The sequence below is a fragment of the Psittacula echo genome (genome assembly GCF_963264785.1).
Source record: "Psittacula echo genome assembly, chromosome: 4".
Lineage (NCBI taxonomy): Eukaryota > Metazoa > Chordata > Aves > Psittaciformes > Psittacidae > Psittacula > Psittacula echo.
Genome location: NC_137738.1, coordinates 45,036,970 through 45,053,343, shown reverse-complemented (window position 1 = coordinate 45,053,343; position 16,374 = coordinate 45,036,970). Strand labels below are relative to the sequence as shown.

General features: G+C 39.1%; 1 protein-coding gene across 1 annotated transcript; it reads right to left on the bottom strand.

The window, feature by feature from the left end:
* Window positions 1-613: 613 nt before the first annotated feature.
* On the bottom strand, window positions 614-14,882 carry NMBR (neuromedin B receptor; the record flags this gene model as incomplete). The annotated part of the gene is made up of 3 exons (XM_080615501.1): window positions 614-1,015; window positions 3,430-3,778; window positions 14,467-14,882. 3 exons carry the CDS (start codon window positions 14,880-14,882, stop codon window positions 614-616), a joined length of 1,167 nt encoding a protein of 388 aa, XP_080471627.1.
* Window positions 14,883-16,374: the final 1,492 nt, after the last annotated feature.

Sequence of the window (16,374 nt, the reverse complement as noted above, 5' to 3'; positions counted from 1 at the left end):
TCTGACCTCAGCAGCAAACAGAACCCCCAAAAAGTAAATTCTCATCACGTATGTCTGCCAAAGTGAAAAAAACAGGGAGATTCAAATAAGGTAAACATGTGGAACATGATACTTGCCTTCTTTTTTTTTTTCTGAAACTAGAATCTATGCATTGCAATGGCTCTTTAATTGGGTCCAAAATGCCTACCAGTCTTAATGAACAATGCTTGTACACACCACACAGCTAGAATCATGCAAAACCTAAGTATCTCGTAAGTCTGGATCAATATTCAGTGAAAAATACATATTTTTTTAGATCAAAAAAATCTACACTTTTTAAAGTAATGATCAGCTACACTAATACTCACAGCATTGATTTATTTTCTTATATGTTAAACATATATCAGCATCTCCTTCAAAGTACAATATGCAGCCAGTCAGTTTTGTTTTCTCAATAAAAGATACTCTTCACTTCTATCTAAAAGTAAGACTAGAAGTGAATAACCTCCAATTCACCAGATTTTAACAGATCCTTTGTTGTGACATCTCAGTCTAAGCATAAGAGCCAAAAATGAGATACAAACTGCAGAGAAAAAGTTCAAATCTTCCACAACCAAAAATCACATCTATTAAATCATAATGATATTTCTTGTTTCAAGTTGTGCCCATTCAGTTGTGTCATGCTAGTCACTGTGTTCCTGATATTGCTTTTCAGGGAAGTCATTTGAATAGCGGAAGAGTTGCGCAAGTAGCTGGCAGATCTCTCTTGCTGAGCTTTCCTCATGCAGCAAAGCTGGTTGTTGAAATGTCTTCTAAAACTCTCACTGAGAAAGTACAGTGCAAATGGGTTGACACAAGAGTTGCAGAAGCTTAGCACTCGGGCTACTAAGGTAACAACCATATGTCCTGTCGATGGATCAATCTCATTGTAATTAAAAGATCGGTACATGTATAGAACATGGTTAGGAAACCAGCAGATAGCAAAGAAGCCAACAAAAACTAGAACAATTTTTGCCAGACGTTTCCGAGTTTCCATCTGAAAAGATGAAAAGAACCTAAATGAACAACAACAAATAGAACTACTCCACATAACAGAATTAAAACGTAGCATTTTTCTTTATATTAGCTTTAACAAGAATTCCAAGTAAGGCCAGTAAAAACGCTTCCTTCAGAGGCTGAATTACTTTTTCTCTCATTTACTTTCTTTTCTCACTCTCAGTTTACTTTCAGTGAAAAATCCTGGCTGTTTGCAGTAACAGAAGGTTGCTCTTCCTATATGATATACACAGCACGAATGATTCATGACCCAAGTAAACACTGGCTTTTAGCCTGAGCACACAGCTAAGGATGTCATGAAACATAACCTCTTCTGATGAGATCTCAGTGCTTGGCTTGAAACTCAGCTTTACTTAGAAAGCTATTTAGAAACCACTGCCTTTGAAATCTACGGACATTGTGAGTGAAATGTGGAGTTATTGCTCAGATGTTAGCTATACAATGGTACTTACATCCCTTTATTTTGTCCAAAATTCCTCACCTTTCACATCTCTCTTAGGCAAATCACAAAAACTGCACTGCACAGTCTGAAGCATCTGAATTCCAGGGTAAGGTGAAAGGTTCAGTTAAACTTCAATAGTGACATGAAAAAAATGTACCTTAAACTGTATGTAAGCTATAATGGATAATAATGTAGATATTGAGAGTGGCTGAAAAGCTGACAGGAAATGACCCTACACAGTGGTTCCAAACTGAGAGAAGGTGAGAAACTGGACAGGTAGAAGGCATCAAAGGGAGGCAGAAACTTTCTATATATTCCTCCCAAAAGATTACTTACGTATGTCAGGTACCAAAGTTTTGCAAAGGCAGGGAAGGTTTATGGCGTTCCCAATTTCTGGGAAAAAAAAAAAACAAAACAAAACAAAACAACCAAAAAAAACCCCTAAAAAAACCCACAACCACAAAATCAAGTTAATTTATTCTAACAGGGTTTCAAAATCTGTGAAATAAATCTGTAAGTAGTTTTCTTGGCTCTACTTAAAACAAAACAAGTGGGGAATTCACAAAAGATGGGAAATCTCTAACATTCAAATTTGATAGGATTTGCACTCAGATTGCAAAGGCAGACTAAAAGATGCAGAGGCATAGTGTGAATATTATGCTTTTGTGCTATGGCCTAAAGAAACTTCAGTTGATAACAATAGTCTAAATTTATTTCTTCTTGCTGGGCAATATGTAAGTACACCAGAACTTTCTATCATCCTGAGCCTCATAGATTAATTAAAAGAAAAAACCTAAGTAGAATGATAAACTATGTTCTTGCTTTGAAAATGCATGTGGGTTCAGAAATGTGATATGAATTAAATATTGTTTTCATCCTGAGGGTTCAGCCAAAAGGCTCTCTGTATTTCACAGGAAAATAAAATAATACATGGAGTGCTAATATATATGCCTCTTTGACGAGAAACAGATTAGAGTAGAAATGAAATGTCAAGCAAAAAGTACATGAGGGAATGTGGTCTTTCTTTTTAAAAGAATATATACATGCTATATATGCAAGGAGATTTCAGTAAGTATAGAAGTATTTTCTAAAATATTGGCAGAGGAAACTTTTCCAAAATGTTTTAATGGGCATAAGTATTTTTTTCTATCAATACTAATGCTTTTGTAAAGGCGCTTTCACTGCAAAAGCTGTTGTTTGTATATATATAAATGCTCCTTCTAATGAACAGCCTGTTGCTATCTTATTGCCTCCTGTGCCTTATAGGGAAGCTGGCTTTGTCCAGCATTTTAAAATTCTTTGTCTCAAAGGTATACAGAACCTATACTGAAAGTTTTATAGCATCTATAACCGAAAGAGTACTAGAAAAGTGCAAGTTTAGGATTGCATCCAATAAAGATATACCGAGGAAGCAAAAAAAGAATCAGTTCATGCTCAGTGTTCATATTTTCAGCACTCCTTGGTCTGAGAATAACCTTTGATCTCCTAAGAAAAGTTTAACCTATGTCAGTTTTTTTCATTTTCAAGCAAGAAAGGATAATTCTTCAAAAGTACATGCAAGATTTCTTCCCAAAATGGCTGCCCATAGAGACAGGTTAAGCCACTAGCATTAACTACAAAAACATTGTTTCTCAGTAATAACATAAGTAATGGTTACAGTAACAACACATATAAGCACATATAGCAATCCTATTTCTTGTTAGGAATACACATTGCTGGCAGTGAATTTATACTTTCCCTGTTTTACATTCATTTACATACTGGGCTTAATACTGAGTAATTGCAAAGCAAGGAGATTTTTCAGGTAATCCTTGGCTTAGTTCATGCACGTGGAAACTGAACTGATCCTCTATGAAATCCAACAATTTGGATGTTATAGATCCTATACTTTCATTTGTAAGTGTATACAGCACACAAGTCTTTCACTGGGATGTAGAAAGCAAATTGCTTACCTGCCTTTTGCAATGCTCACTGTATTCTCCAGGGATGTTGTGAGCACTTTTTATTAAACTCTTTGCAATATGACAGTAGTAGATACTAATAACGACAAGAGGGATAAGGAAATACACAAGGAAAATCAACACAGAATGGATCTTCGGGTGCATGTCGTTCGTCATGGGGTATGGTATGCATGCTGTGAAAGTGACATTATCCGTGTCATTGATGTGGGCCAGTTCAGAGAACACTGCTTCAGGAATCGCTAGAAGCATGGAAATTACCCAGATGGCAATAGCTTTAAGACAGGTCCATAGCACTGCACTGGAGGTCTGGATGTCCATGGGGTTTACAATTGCTTTGTACCTGAAATTCATCAAAATGCAAATGCAAGTTAAAAGGTATCTTTTAAAATTCAACATGTGATGCATAAGGCTACTGCATACCTTTGATTAAAATAATGCCATATTTTGTTCTTATTTGAAATGTCAAGGGCTTTGTAATCTTTCTTAAATTTGCATTCTCTAAATCTCTAGCTTCAACTATATATGTACACATCAGAGGTGGCAAATAGAGCCCTGAATACCACCTGTAGCTGTCAGCATCCATTCTGTGCCAGCCTGGTGAAAGTACCGAAGCAGCCATGACTCAATTCTTTCTTTCTCCATTTCCCCCCCTACCTCCATACTTCGCACTCATACCAGCACATGAAAACTAGAGTTTGCTTCCGCCTTCGGGTGCTGCAACCAAGTACTCCCCCTGCCTACCAGCAGGGCTTTCCCACTTGGAAAGTGCACCAATCCCTCTGGGAGCACACGGCTACAATTAGCATTAACCACCCCCTGCCAGATCAGCAACAACTGCTGCTGTGGTGGCTCTTGCTTTACGACCCCAGCACCTTTCTACATACAGATATACTGTCCCGACTGCAATGTCTGGAATATATGCATCTTCATAAAGTCAGGCAGGAATGACTCCCAACAGCCTATAAAGAATTATTAAACTCTTAAATAAAGCAAACATTTCCCCATCAATAGCTGGAAGCTGCTGCTTTATACCACATTTTGGGAAACTATCTCGTATGATTACATATAAACCTTTGCAGAACTGATAATTTCATAACCATTAAATGAAAACAAGAAAAATTGTAGAGAATGGAAATAAATGAATAGAAATAGACTTTGGTCAGGAATTCTTCTATTAAAAAAAAAAAAAAATTGCGGCAGAAAGTGATACAAAGTGAAACTTCCCACAAGAAAAGGTCATTATTAAAAACCTGAATACATGTTGAGAAAAATATTTCAAGGATACCTTAATGTTTTGCTTCTATTTTTAATTTATTTGCAAAACTTTTTTTTTCAAAATGTAATTACATTATGTTTTAATCTTTTTATTAAAAATTTGACATTAAACAAAACATTTCCATGTCTAAGATGTGATGATTTGGAAGGTTACTTTTTTGGGCTCCTTCAATTTTTTATTTCTAGTTTTGATTTGATTTGGGATGGTTGGGGTTATTTTTTCCCTGAAATTGCAGAATTTTTGAATAATGGAAAAATAATTTTTCTTTAATATATGAAGAAAAGTTTAACAGGAAGAAGAGAGTCAGTAGAGTTTTATACTCTAGGTATGTATTCTTAAGGTCTTTCTAGTCAGTGGAGATGTACTTTCAAAGAGTGATTCACATTTTAGCTGTATTAAATCATGCTTTTAAGTGTTTATTTTTCTCATACAGTGAGCTTAGAGTGAGAAGAACTGTAACGTTGATGTCTTTACTTGGTGATAAGACTCCTTATCCATGCATGTAAATACATACAAATGCATACACAAATATTAATATGTGTATGAACAGGTGTCTAAATACCAAGGTTTAGGTTATGGCTAAATATAACACAAAGAATACTGAGAAATGGAGTTGTGGTCCCAAATACTCCTCATGGCTGATTTGCATGTCCTGGCAGTTACTTCATAGTCCCTCAACACCTTGAGCAGATGCCATGAAAATGTCTGGAGCAGAGCACTGTCTTGGTACCCCAGGACACTTTTTCTTCAGGGAACATTTGAGTCAAAGTGTGCCTTGGAGTCCTCTTTCTCAGGACTGTGATGAATTGTCTTACCACTAAATAATTAATAATAGTGGCTGTGTATGTCCATACCCTCTCTGAATTCAGAGAGAGGATTTTTACTGTGTCTTTACCCATATCATGGAGTGAAAAATAAAACTCAGTAAACTGTCTCTGTTAATTTACATTTGCCATTTCTTCTAAGACACAATGAGAAACTCCCTGGACACTAAGGTGTAAGGAAATCCTTTATGCTGCCATAGGAAGGATAGAAGCTTCTGCAAAACGCATGAATGCTCCCCAGCACAATCTGTGACCTTATTATTCAATAATTTGCTTCCTATTGCTGTCTGCTTTGATTTAATTACGTAAAGACAGACCTTCTATTTCATTTCATTCAACTGAGGTGACGTCAAGTCCTTACATCTGCTCATTTCTTCAAAATTTTACATTGTTGGGGAGAGCTGGTTTGGGGACTTCAGGGGTGGAGGACATTGGATAAAATAATGTTTTGTACTACAGACTTTTTTTTCCGTTTTCCCATTTCAGTGCTTCAAACCATTTTGACCACAGCCCTATAACCCAAGACAATGACCATATCACAATTAATAGTTTTAGCAGTACTTGGTCTCAAGTACCATCTAACTGAGAGACCTTTTCAGAAGCCTTTACACTAGCAGAAGATGTGGGATATATTTGTGCCTTGGCAAATATTGCTGTTCCAGCAAATAGCATTCTTTCCCCTGAGCTACAACTGACTCCAAGTTAAAAGGCATTGGAGCAGAGTGTCCTTTTTCATAAACAGCTGGGTTCAGGTCAAAAAACTTCTTTAATCCTATAAAAATTCTACTTTCTACTTCATATGACTACAAGGTGGCACTCTTCTTCCTAGGGCTCAGCCCTTCACAGCACTCAGTGTCAATGGAAAGGAAAAGGTGCTAAGTGCTTTACAAGTCTGTCATCTTGTTTACATCTCTGAAAAGATGCAGAGTAGAAAGAGCCAGGTTACAGATAAAATCAAATGTAAAATGAGTGAAATTAGGAGTGTTCCCAAAATGAACACCCAGCCTTTTCCTTTGTATAAAAGGAAGTATAAGGCTAAAACATACCACCAACCATCCAAATTACAAGCTGCTTATTTTCTATCAATAAAACAACCTGATAAATTAAGAGTAAGGGTGCAAATTATTTAGTCAAATTAGCAAGAAAAATCCATCTTTTTGTTCACTGATGAGAAAACTAAATTAAAGCTTGCCAAGAAGTTCAGGAATTAATTATAAATATACATTTGGTTTTAATTAAAAGCCTTCATGTAAATTCTGTCTTCCTACATCCTCTATCATTATCACTTCTGACAAAGGCACTCCAACTCAGGAAATTCTTTTATAAGTTTCTTTTCTCTGAAAATGTGGTTTCTGCCAACAGACACAAGCATAAACTTGTCCATTTTGCAGATTATTTTTGTTTGTATAGCATGTTTTAATTATAAAGCTATCTTCTCCCTTATCCACAACCCAAAAAATACCTGATGAAAAGAAAAGAATATCCTCCTTCTCTAGAGTTATGTTGCCACCTTCTAAACTCCAGTATAGTTCACCTACATAGAATTACGTCTCTGCTGCCTCCACAATGCTATTTCCCTCCCACACATTTGACTTCAAAAGACACTGCTCCAGACTGATCCTAAACTGTCCCTCCATTGCAGTGCTATCTCTTTTTCTAGAGTACTTTGTTGTGACGACCTTCAGAAACAAATTAAAAAGAGAAACCAAATCAACTAGACAAACAAGACTTAGGCAGACACCGGACTATGAATACAGCCTTCCATTCTAATCAGAATTGCCTCAATATCTCCTTGCCCTTTTGTTTCTGCATCTTTTGTTGTCTCTACTTTAAAATCCTTCATGTCAAAGACCTTCTTCTTGCTCTAGTTCATATAACACCTACCACAACAAGACCTTCGTCACCTAGGTTTTTTATGTGCCACCACAATGCAAACAAATAAATAAATAAATATAGTAATGAAGTGTCATAAACTAAGCAGAGACCTAATCCAAGCAGGGAAGATCCATACTACTTCAATTTAATTTGTATTTTAATCCTGCAACTGGTGGGTGGAGGGGGTGGGAGGGTGGTATCCTTTTGTCTTATTATAAAGCTTCTGTTGCAAATGACATTGCTGTGCCATAGTAATGCATTTCCTGCAAACCAGACTCATTTATCATAACCATTTATATGTTAGCATTTTATTGTGCCATTGCATGATGATTTTAAACACACAAAGACAGCATTTAGCTTAACTATATAAAAGGATATAAATAAATCTGAATAGGAAACATGACTGTATGGTCAGTATTTGTTAAAAATACTAATATCATGTCCAGTTACAGCCTATTTCTCTGGAGTAGAATGAAATTTTGGATGGGACCAATCCCGTTTCCTGGGATTCTCTGGGCAATTGTGTTGACTCAACTCCGGCTGAACCTTTAAGAGGAGAACAATAAATCTGAGAACAACATGGAATCATTTCATTGTGGGAACTTCTTTCACAACACACAATCTGAGATCCACATTTACTCTATTTTGTTCTTATAAATTCTTACACTTTAAAGTAGATTTCTTATTTATTTTACAGCTAGTCCAAACATTTTTGTTCTGTGCTTACCTCTTCAGTGCAGAAAATTACATTCACCAAAAACAAGCATCTCAGAGGTCTGATAGCTGAATATAATGAACAGATTTGAAATTAAGACTAACAGACCATGTCTAAACACAATTTAAATGAATGTCAATTGCATATGTTCTGTGTTTCTTAGAGGGAAAATCCTAAGATTTTTCTAAGTGGAAAAAGTTTTCCACTTTGTAGAAACACGCTCTGTTGAACCCAAAACTATCAATAATGCTTCAACAAAAAAGTCTGATATAGTCTTTTCATGATGATTTCCCCACCCCAAAAAGAATCAAAACATGTTTCCCAGGGTGAGTTGGGTTGCCTGTCCTGTCCACCCAGTGTTTCAGAAGAGAATTTTCTCTTTTCTGTTAATTTTTATTTCTCTTGCTACTTCTGTCTCTAGCCATTAGCTGACTACATTCCGCACAAGGTCACGCATTTCTTGCAATAGTAGCTCACTGCCTGCAGTCTGGCTTTTTAGTTCTACTTCTCTAAGCCCATTGCATATAATTACACTAGTCAAAAGTATCATCAGTAACTTGTTTAATTCTCCTCCTGAGAGAAGTAATAGTAAATTGTTTCACTGGCTCTTATTCAGAGAAGTTCATATAAGACAGTATTCCCAGTAGATTTATATTTAAGTTTGATAATTCAATATCTGCTTGTCTGCGTATCCACCACGTGCTTACTGCACGTCTCCCAGGAATGATATCCATACATACTTGACTGGAGAAGATCTCATAAAACCATCACTGCTGGAGCATAAGGTCAATAAAAAATCAGTTACAGAAACTGAAGAGTCTGCAAGCAGAAATTCTGACTGTAAAATATGTTCAGTGCATTTACCTTTACAAAATTGTTGCTGTTACAAAACAGCTCTTCCCATTTCCTTGATGAATTGAGTAATAGTCCATGCCATGGCAGATAACACAACTATTTAGGAGAACATTAAATGATATTTAGAAATGTTACAAGCAGGGAAGAATGAAATAAGCAAACTTCTATTAATGTATCTGGAAAAGGCTTAGATTTTACTATTTGAGAATCTAGACCCTTAATCTCTAATTCAAAAATTCAGAAGAGCTGCAACTTCATTTCTTTCCTCCAGTATCATAATCTAGAAGGCTCCACTCTGGCACTTTTAAACTTGTTTCCAGTTCAATTTCATTTGCAACTTCTGTTCTTAGTTTGCATTGAAATCACCAAAGATGGAAAGAGCAAGTTCACACCACAGTAAAAAAAAATAAATAAAAAAATTAAAAAATCACAGAGGAAAATTTAATATAGTAATCCTTAAAATACAAACAATCAAACAAATTTGGAGCCAAAGCCCAAACATGACACTATGTTAAAAAAAATACTGTGAAACATAGTCGGAAAAAAATGAAAAAATATTTGGGATAGTCATATGAAGGACAAAACAGAATCATAAAAGATAAAATGACAACAGATCAGAATAATCGATTTCTCTGATATTCATACACATACCACAATTGTATATGTATAAATGCTTTTACAAAGCTGGAAATACACAATTAAATCTATATGCAGCAGATGCAATTGCACTAAGATATTTATGGATTGTTTGTATCTTGGTTATTTTCTCTGACATCTGACAAGTTGTGTGAAGTTAATTCCAAACCACAGTTCTCTTCAATGAGCACACCAAAGAAGGTTTCTTCTGCTACCAGTTGTAGTCAGAAGTCAGCACATAGATATTAAACTTGCACAAAAAGTTTTTGAGACTTTTTTCACTTTCCAACAGATTGCAACCTTCCAAATTTAAATCAAATAAAACAAACAAAGAAAGTATCAGATAGTTTAGCTATGCACATCTATATAACACATTTTAAGCATCTTAGTCACTGTATTTAGTTATTTGAGTATTAATTTAAATTTTCCAGCTCCTTTGTTGTTCAGATATAGGAAAGGAGTCATGGCACTTATGAACAATACCTCTGTCACCTGTGTATTCAAATATTTGTCTCATCAAAGGTGACTTTCACACTTTTTAGAAAGACTAGAAAGATGTTATTTCAATTGCAGTAGGACAAGTTCAGCTTAACTGTCTGCATTAGTGTGCAGCAGGACTGTATTTGAGCTAAGACATTTAAACCCTTCATTAGAAAGAAAATTCAATGTAGAAAAAGTAGCAGAATTAAATTTAATGTTTCTTTTTACAGATCACAGAAAAAATTAGGGATAAATGACAGCTAAAGAGCAAGACTATGTAAGACGAAACTAAAGCTGTTTTAAAAGGCTGCCATTTACTCCTTCAAAATCTATTCACCCCAGGTCTTTCGGCATTTTGTGGGTACAATCACTTTTCATCATCATACACTAATGCAGTGATGCCCAGAGGTGCACACTGTAGCACTCACTCTTAATCCAGGGCCCCCTGAGCTTTTCCAGCCACCTCTCTACCCCAAGGTTTATGCATCATCCAGACCTCTAGCTCTGAAAAGCTGTTGGATTCACCTTTCTGTACTTGTGCTCCATTTCTTTACCCTAGGTTTCTCCCCAAGCACTGGATGCTCTCACCTTGAGGGTAAACAGCCACACGGGCCCAGTTTGCATTCTGAGCTAACTGCATAACATAAAGTGGAAAAGCACTCCCTGGAGCAGCAAACAAGGTCATGGGATGGCTCAAGTCAGGTTCACCCCTGATGTGTCATTTTTGCATCGAGACACTGGCACACCTTTTCTTCATGCGTGTCATGCTGCAGCCCCTCTGGCAACATTTCTCTCACCTATTTTTACCCTTCTCATTCAAGACCGCACCAAATCCTGAGACTTTCCCATCAACATCCACTAGACCTGGCAAAAACTGCAGTCCATGGTACCTGGAGATGCAAGGTTGACAGGTGACCCATTTTTAATTCCTTGTCCCACCACACTTCTCAGAAGCACACCCCTGGCCATCATACACCAGCTCTGCAGGCACTTTCAGGATGTGCTGAGTGCTACTGAAGATGTTCTGCACTAGTTCCTACTTCCCTACTCTTTTCTTGTTTTGTGCATTTTTGTCCCTCAGCCCCCTTCCTTCTTTCATTTGTCATCCACTGTAATTATTAGGTTTTGTCTTTCTGTACCTCACCCTCTGCTTTATTCTTCTTATTTTTTTAAAACCAGAGACATATTAAGGTTTCTAGAATGTTCTGGTTTCTCTGCAATAAATAAAAATCAATAGAAGCAGTGGCCATGAGGGGCAGGGGTGCTGCCCTTGCACATCTCCTGTGGGGCAATGAGATAGGACGTCTGATTCTCGAGTACTGCTCCTGTGCTGCCTTCTATACCTCAGGGGAGATGGGCACAGCACACTGTAGCACCAGTGCCACCACTACATCATCTCTGCTGCCACCATTCCCACCACTGCTGCTGCTATCCCAGTCCTCTCTGCCCCAAAATGTGTGGAGCTGCAGCAGGGCACCACTGCCAACACCTGGCAGCCAGATCCACAGGAGGTGAAGGGTGGGAAGGGCTGTTTAATGGCACCAGCTGCTATTCCTGGGATAAGTATGGGCAAGCTTGGGCAGATCTGCTGTGTGTTACCAATTTCAATCTGCAATTATGCTCTAGTGAAGTCTGGGAAGTACTGCTACAAATTACATATCAAGTTTGTGCACACAAAAAAAACCCCAACAAACCAAACCCCAAATAGGTCAGTACTATATAATGAAGCTTCCAGATAGAAGTGGCACATTTGTTACCCTAAAAGCACTATTGATGCCGAGAGGGACTTCTGTAACAAAAAGCCATATGAAATAAAGCAACTTAAGAAAAGATATGCATGCAATGAATACTATTTTTTCTTCCTTATAGCTTCAGTTTGTAGTTACCTATTGTTCAGTTTATTGCTTCTGTAGTCATTGCTGTTAAATGTATCACATACATGTAATTTGCCATGCAGAATTCCCACATAACGAATAAGAGGAAAACAAAACGACTTCCCTTATCCTAATTCACACAGGTAAAGAATTCTAAATTCTAATAAATCTTTTCCTTAATGTAATCAATGTCTGGAGTTCTATACAGTCCTGTGGTAATAGGGAGCAAAAAACAGGAAAAGCTTTAATAATTATATATTAATATGCACTTTGAGCATTATCATAGAAAGAAGGGGTCACTGGGAAGACATTGTATACCAGACCAAATATATACAATGGAGCCTTTTTAATGGTACCACTGCTTCCAAACTGCAAACATCCTGTGCTGGATTTACTTACCTGAAGAAAACACTGCCCTCAGACAGACCTCACTTCCGCAGCACTTCTTAGGTGCAGAATACCACTCCTGATCTGCCAGTTTTCACTTGGCAAAACTAGTCAAGATGACACATGTTTGGACCTGGCTACAAATCAGTGTGGCAAAAAAAACCTTCACACCGGTGCCCCCCCTTTAGTTCAACACAAGTGTTGTACAAAAAAGTAGACCTAATTCCAACCCAAACTTCATTGAGAGTTCAGCCAGCTTCACTCAGAGGTGATTTGCACCTCCAGAAGTCTAGACATTAGTCTCTGAAGTCAGTGGTTGCTCTGACTAAAAAGAAAATGTGTTTTATTCTCAGTAACTGAAAAAGTAACTGCAGAGATTAAAGAAACAGAGTTGTTAAATTCTTAGTATAACAATTTCTGATATTTTTATATACTGTGAACTCCAAAATCCTGAAGGAATGTGTTCATTATGAGCTTGTGTGGTCACAGTACACAATCTGTAGCTGTTTTCTAGGATGTGTAATTCTAAATGGATTCAGTTTAAACAGATTTAGCATCATTACTTCTTGGATCTTTATTGATATTAAAAGAGGTATATAAAATCATATGGAAAAAGCAAACAATGAATGCTCCAAAGCTATACAAAAAGTAAATGCAAGAATCTTTAAACATTAAACCACCAGCATTCTCCCACATTATATTTCAGTAGAGAGACGATGTCCTCTTCAAATAAGATGGCACAATCATATTTTTAAACAGTGGCAAGAGAGCAGAAAGAAAACAGCAAGGTTTGCTCTGCTGTCCAAGGACAGGTATTGACATACTTTTAAACTCAGGCAATCAAAGAGTTACGGGTGTTCACTTTAAGGTACATTTTGCAAACTCTTTTTCAAAAATATAACCCTCTTTCAGAAGTTACCAGGTCCTTATACACAAGTCTTTTAGGTCCTGACTCAAATACCACCAAAACTGACGGCTATTGAACACTACCCTCAGGTGGAATCAAACAATTTTACTGAATTAGCTAAAAAAAAATTAATAAAAAAAAAATTATTTATAAAAGGATTAGAAATTTTAAAGAAAACCTTTACATCATGCACCAATGTAATCATTGTTTGGCTTAAAATCCAACAAAAGAAAATGGGTTAATTGCTATGGAGAAGGAATTAAACATTTTCATTTATGGCTAAAAAAAAAAAAAAAAAAATGCTTAGATAAAGGAAGAAAGACAATTTCATTTAATTTAAGGCTGCCAATTACACTGCAAGATTTTGTCTTTTAGAGCCTGAAGCACAGTCCAACAGCCACCCAGTTGCTATAAATCCCTTAAGCACACATTTATAATAATTGGGAGGAAAAACTTGGGGTCTAACTCTGTTTCTTTCTATTCTGACAAGCAGTGGAAATGGAAGTGTTACTTTCTAGTTTGTTTTCAGTGGTTCTCTGCTTTTCCTTTTTTTTTTGTTTTTTTCCTTTTCTTTTCTAGAAGTTCAGAAGAAGCCAATATGAACAGCTTGATCAAAAGTTTAAGACTGACAATTACAACATAACAATTTGGTGTTTCTGAATTCCCAGAGGCTGAACTAGTTCTGGCAGTGATTTCTGGTAACCTGCTCTTCTACTAGGGCACAAACATGCGCGCACACACACACACACTCTTGTCAAAAAAAGAAAAAAAATAGATTAAAAATACCTCTGTGCTGAACTTGGTTTAAGCTGCTCACTGCCTGTTGACATAACACTGTGGCTTGGCCTGGGTCATATTTAGCATCTAAAACCTTCCCCTAATGAATAAGATTTCAATGCATGGTCTATTACAGGGCCGTCCCAGAGGTGCAGAAGACAGGACTAGCCCAGCCAGCTCTCGCCTCTTGCACCCTGAAAGATGGAGGCCCACCCGCATCATCCATTTCCAGAAACCCTTAAGTCAGTACCAAACCTGCCATCAGTCAGTGAGGGAAGGAGAAGCACAGGAACCTCACAAGTTGGAATGAGGGAATTGCAAACCAGGGATACTTTACCAGAGGGGTTCTTTACCTCTCATGCCAGCTCCAGCTAGCTTTAGCCCAAGTTGCAGAGAGCCAAGGGGCAGCCCAGCTTTCCTACCTGTCAGCACTGAGTGCGGTGAGGGTGAAGACAGAGACACCAACGGAGGTGAGCTGGATGGCAGGGATGAGCTTGCAGCCCACCTCCCCAAAGAGCCACTCCTCGGAGAAATACCGTGAGGCATCCACGGGCACACAGGTCACTAGCAGCAGCAGATCACCAGCAGCAAGGCTGGAGATGAAAATGTTGGGCACATTCCTCATAGTGCTGTTGGAGATGAATATCTTCATGAGGGTGATGTTGCCCAGCAAGCCCATGGTGATGATGAGCAGGTAAAGTGAAGGGATCACACAGCGGACGATAAACATGGCTGTGCCCCTGCCTGGGGACTGCATGGCTGTGTCTGGCACCATCTGCGTGCTCCCATTGCCCCCAAGGGGCATCGCTGGGAGCTCAGGCAGCAGCTCTGTCTCCATTCTCCAAGCTTCAGGCAGACTGAGAGGTCTCCAGTGTAAAGTGCAGTGGGAGCCACGGGAAACCTTCACCTCTCTGCAAGTCGACCAACTTTCTCCCCCTTCCCTCCTGCCTTTCTTCCTCCCCCTCTTCCTCTGCCGAGTTTTCTCCTCTCACAAATGCATAGGAAGGCAGCACTGTCCGCAGGCGCAGTGCGGGGGTTAAAAGTTCCCGCGCCGCTCCCCTTCAGCTCTTTGGAGGAGCCCTCTTCCGGGTGAGCACGAGGGCGCGATCCTGCGCCTCGGGGGCAGCCACCGCCACGCCGACAGGAGCGGACAGGAGCGGACAAGAGCGCTGCCGACCCAAGGGGAAAGGGGGCGGGGCCGGCGCTGTCCAGTGGCGCCGGTGCTGCTCGCCCGGCGGCTGCGAGCTGCGGAGCCGCAGCGGGAGGCGAGGCGCGAACCCAGCCCGCTCCTTACTCCGCAGCTCGGATTTATATCTGGCGCTGGGAGGAGCCGCCCCGCCTCTCCTCCGGCAACCGCTTGTGCCCTCGCTCCCAGCCCAGAGGCGCCGAGGCGGATAGTGCGTGGAGGCGAGACGCGGATCTCTGCTCCGCTGCCGGCACCCCGCAGGGTCCCAGCCCTGAGCGCGGTGGGGTCGGCAGCGAGCTCTCCCCTCGCCGCTGCCCTCCGCACGCAGTTCCCCGAGAGGCGCTGTCAGGCACACGGGAGAGCTGTCCGCCACGTCGGGCGAAGGTGGGATCGCCTCCGGGATACCTGTCTTCCAGCATCTTACCCAGGTGAAACAACCGCGGTTTGAAGTGCAGAGTGACAGGAAGTGAGATGAAGAGATTATATTCCTGTCATCCAGCTGTGGGTTCTGAATAGATCCTACTCAAAAACATTGGCTGCCTTTAAAGTCTGAAGGATTAATTTGCTAAGCTGCGTTTCACATGAGTCTTGACTACAGAAAGGGGGACAGTTGATGTGTTTTACCTACAACTTATTTTGCAAACAGTGTAACACAGTGGAAAATAAACACTGTTTGCCTCTATGAAATGCAGCATTTGTCCCTAGTGTTTCTTGCCTTTCACTGAGGTAGTATCTTTTACTTTCTAGTGTCTACACAAGTATAGGCTTTTCAAACAGCTCCCTCTGTTTCCAGCAGAAGCCATGAATGTAGGAAGCACTGCAATTATTCTGAAAGAGAAGCAGACCTACCAGACTGAAGTTCTTTCCCTCCCTCTTCTCCAAAGGGAAGATGTATGAGCTTGCAGTGAATTTGCTTGTTCTTATTATTAAAACACCTCTCTTGAGGCCCTACAGGCTTACAACAGATGTATGAAGAAAGCAAATGAATGCCAAGGACTTGCTGAAGTGGGAGAAAGAATCTGATCACTGAAATGCCAGGAACAAAGCATGTCACATGTGCGGTAAGAAGTAGCCTGTCCATGACATGCTGTTCAGTGTAGGAATTAAATTTAAGACATCAGCAATTTATCTTAAATAACCTTTT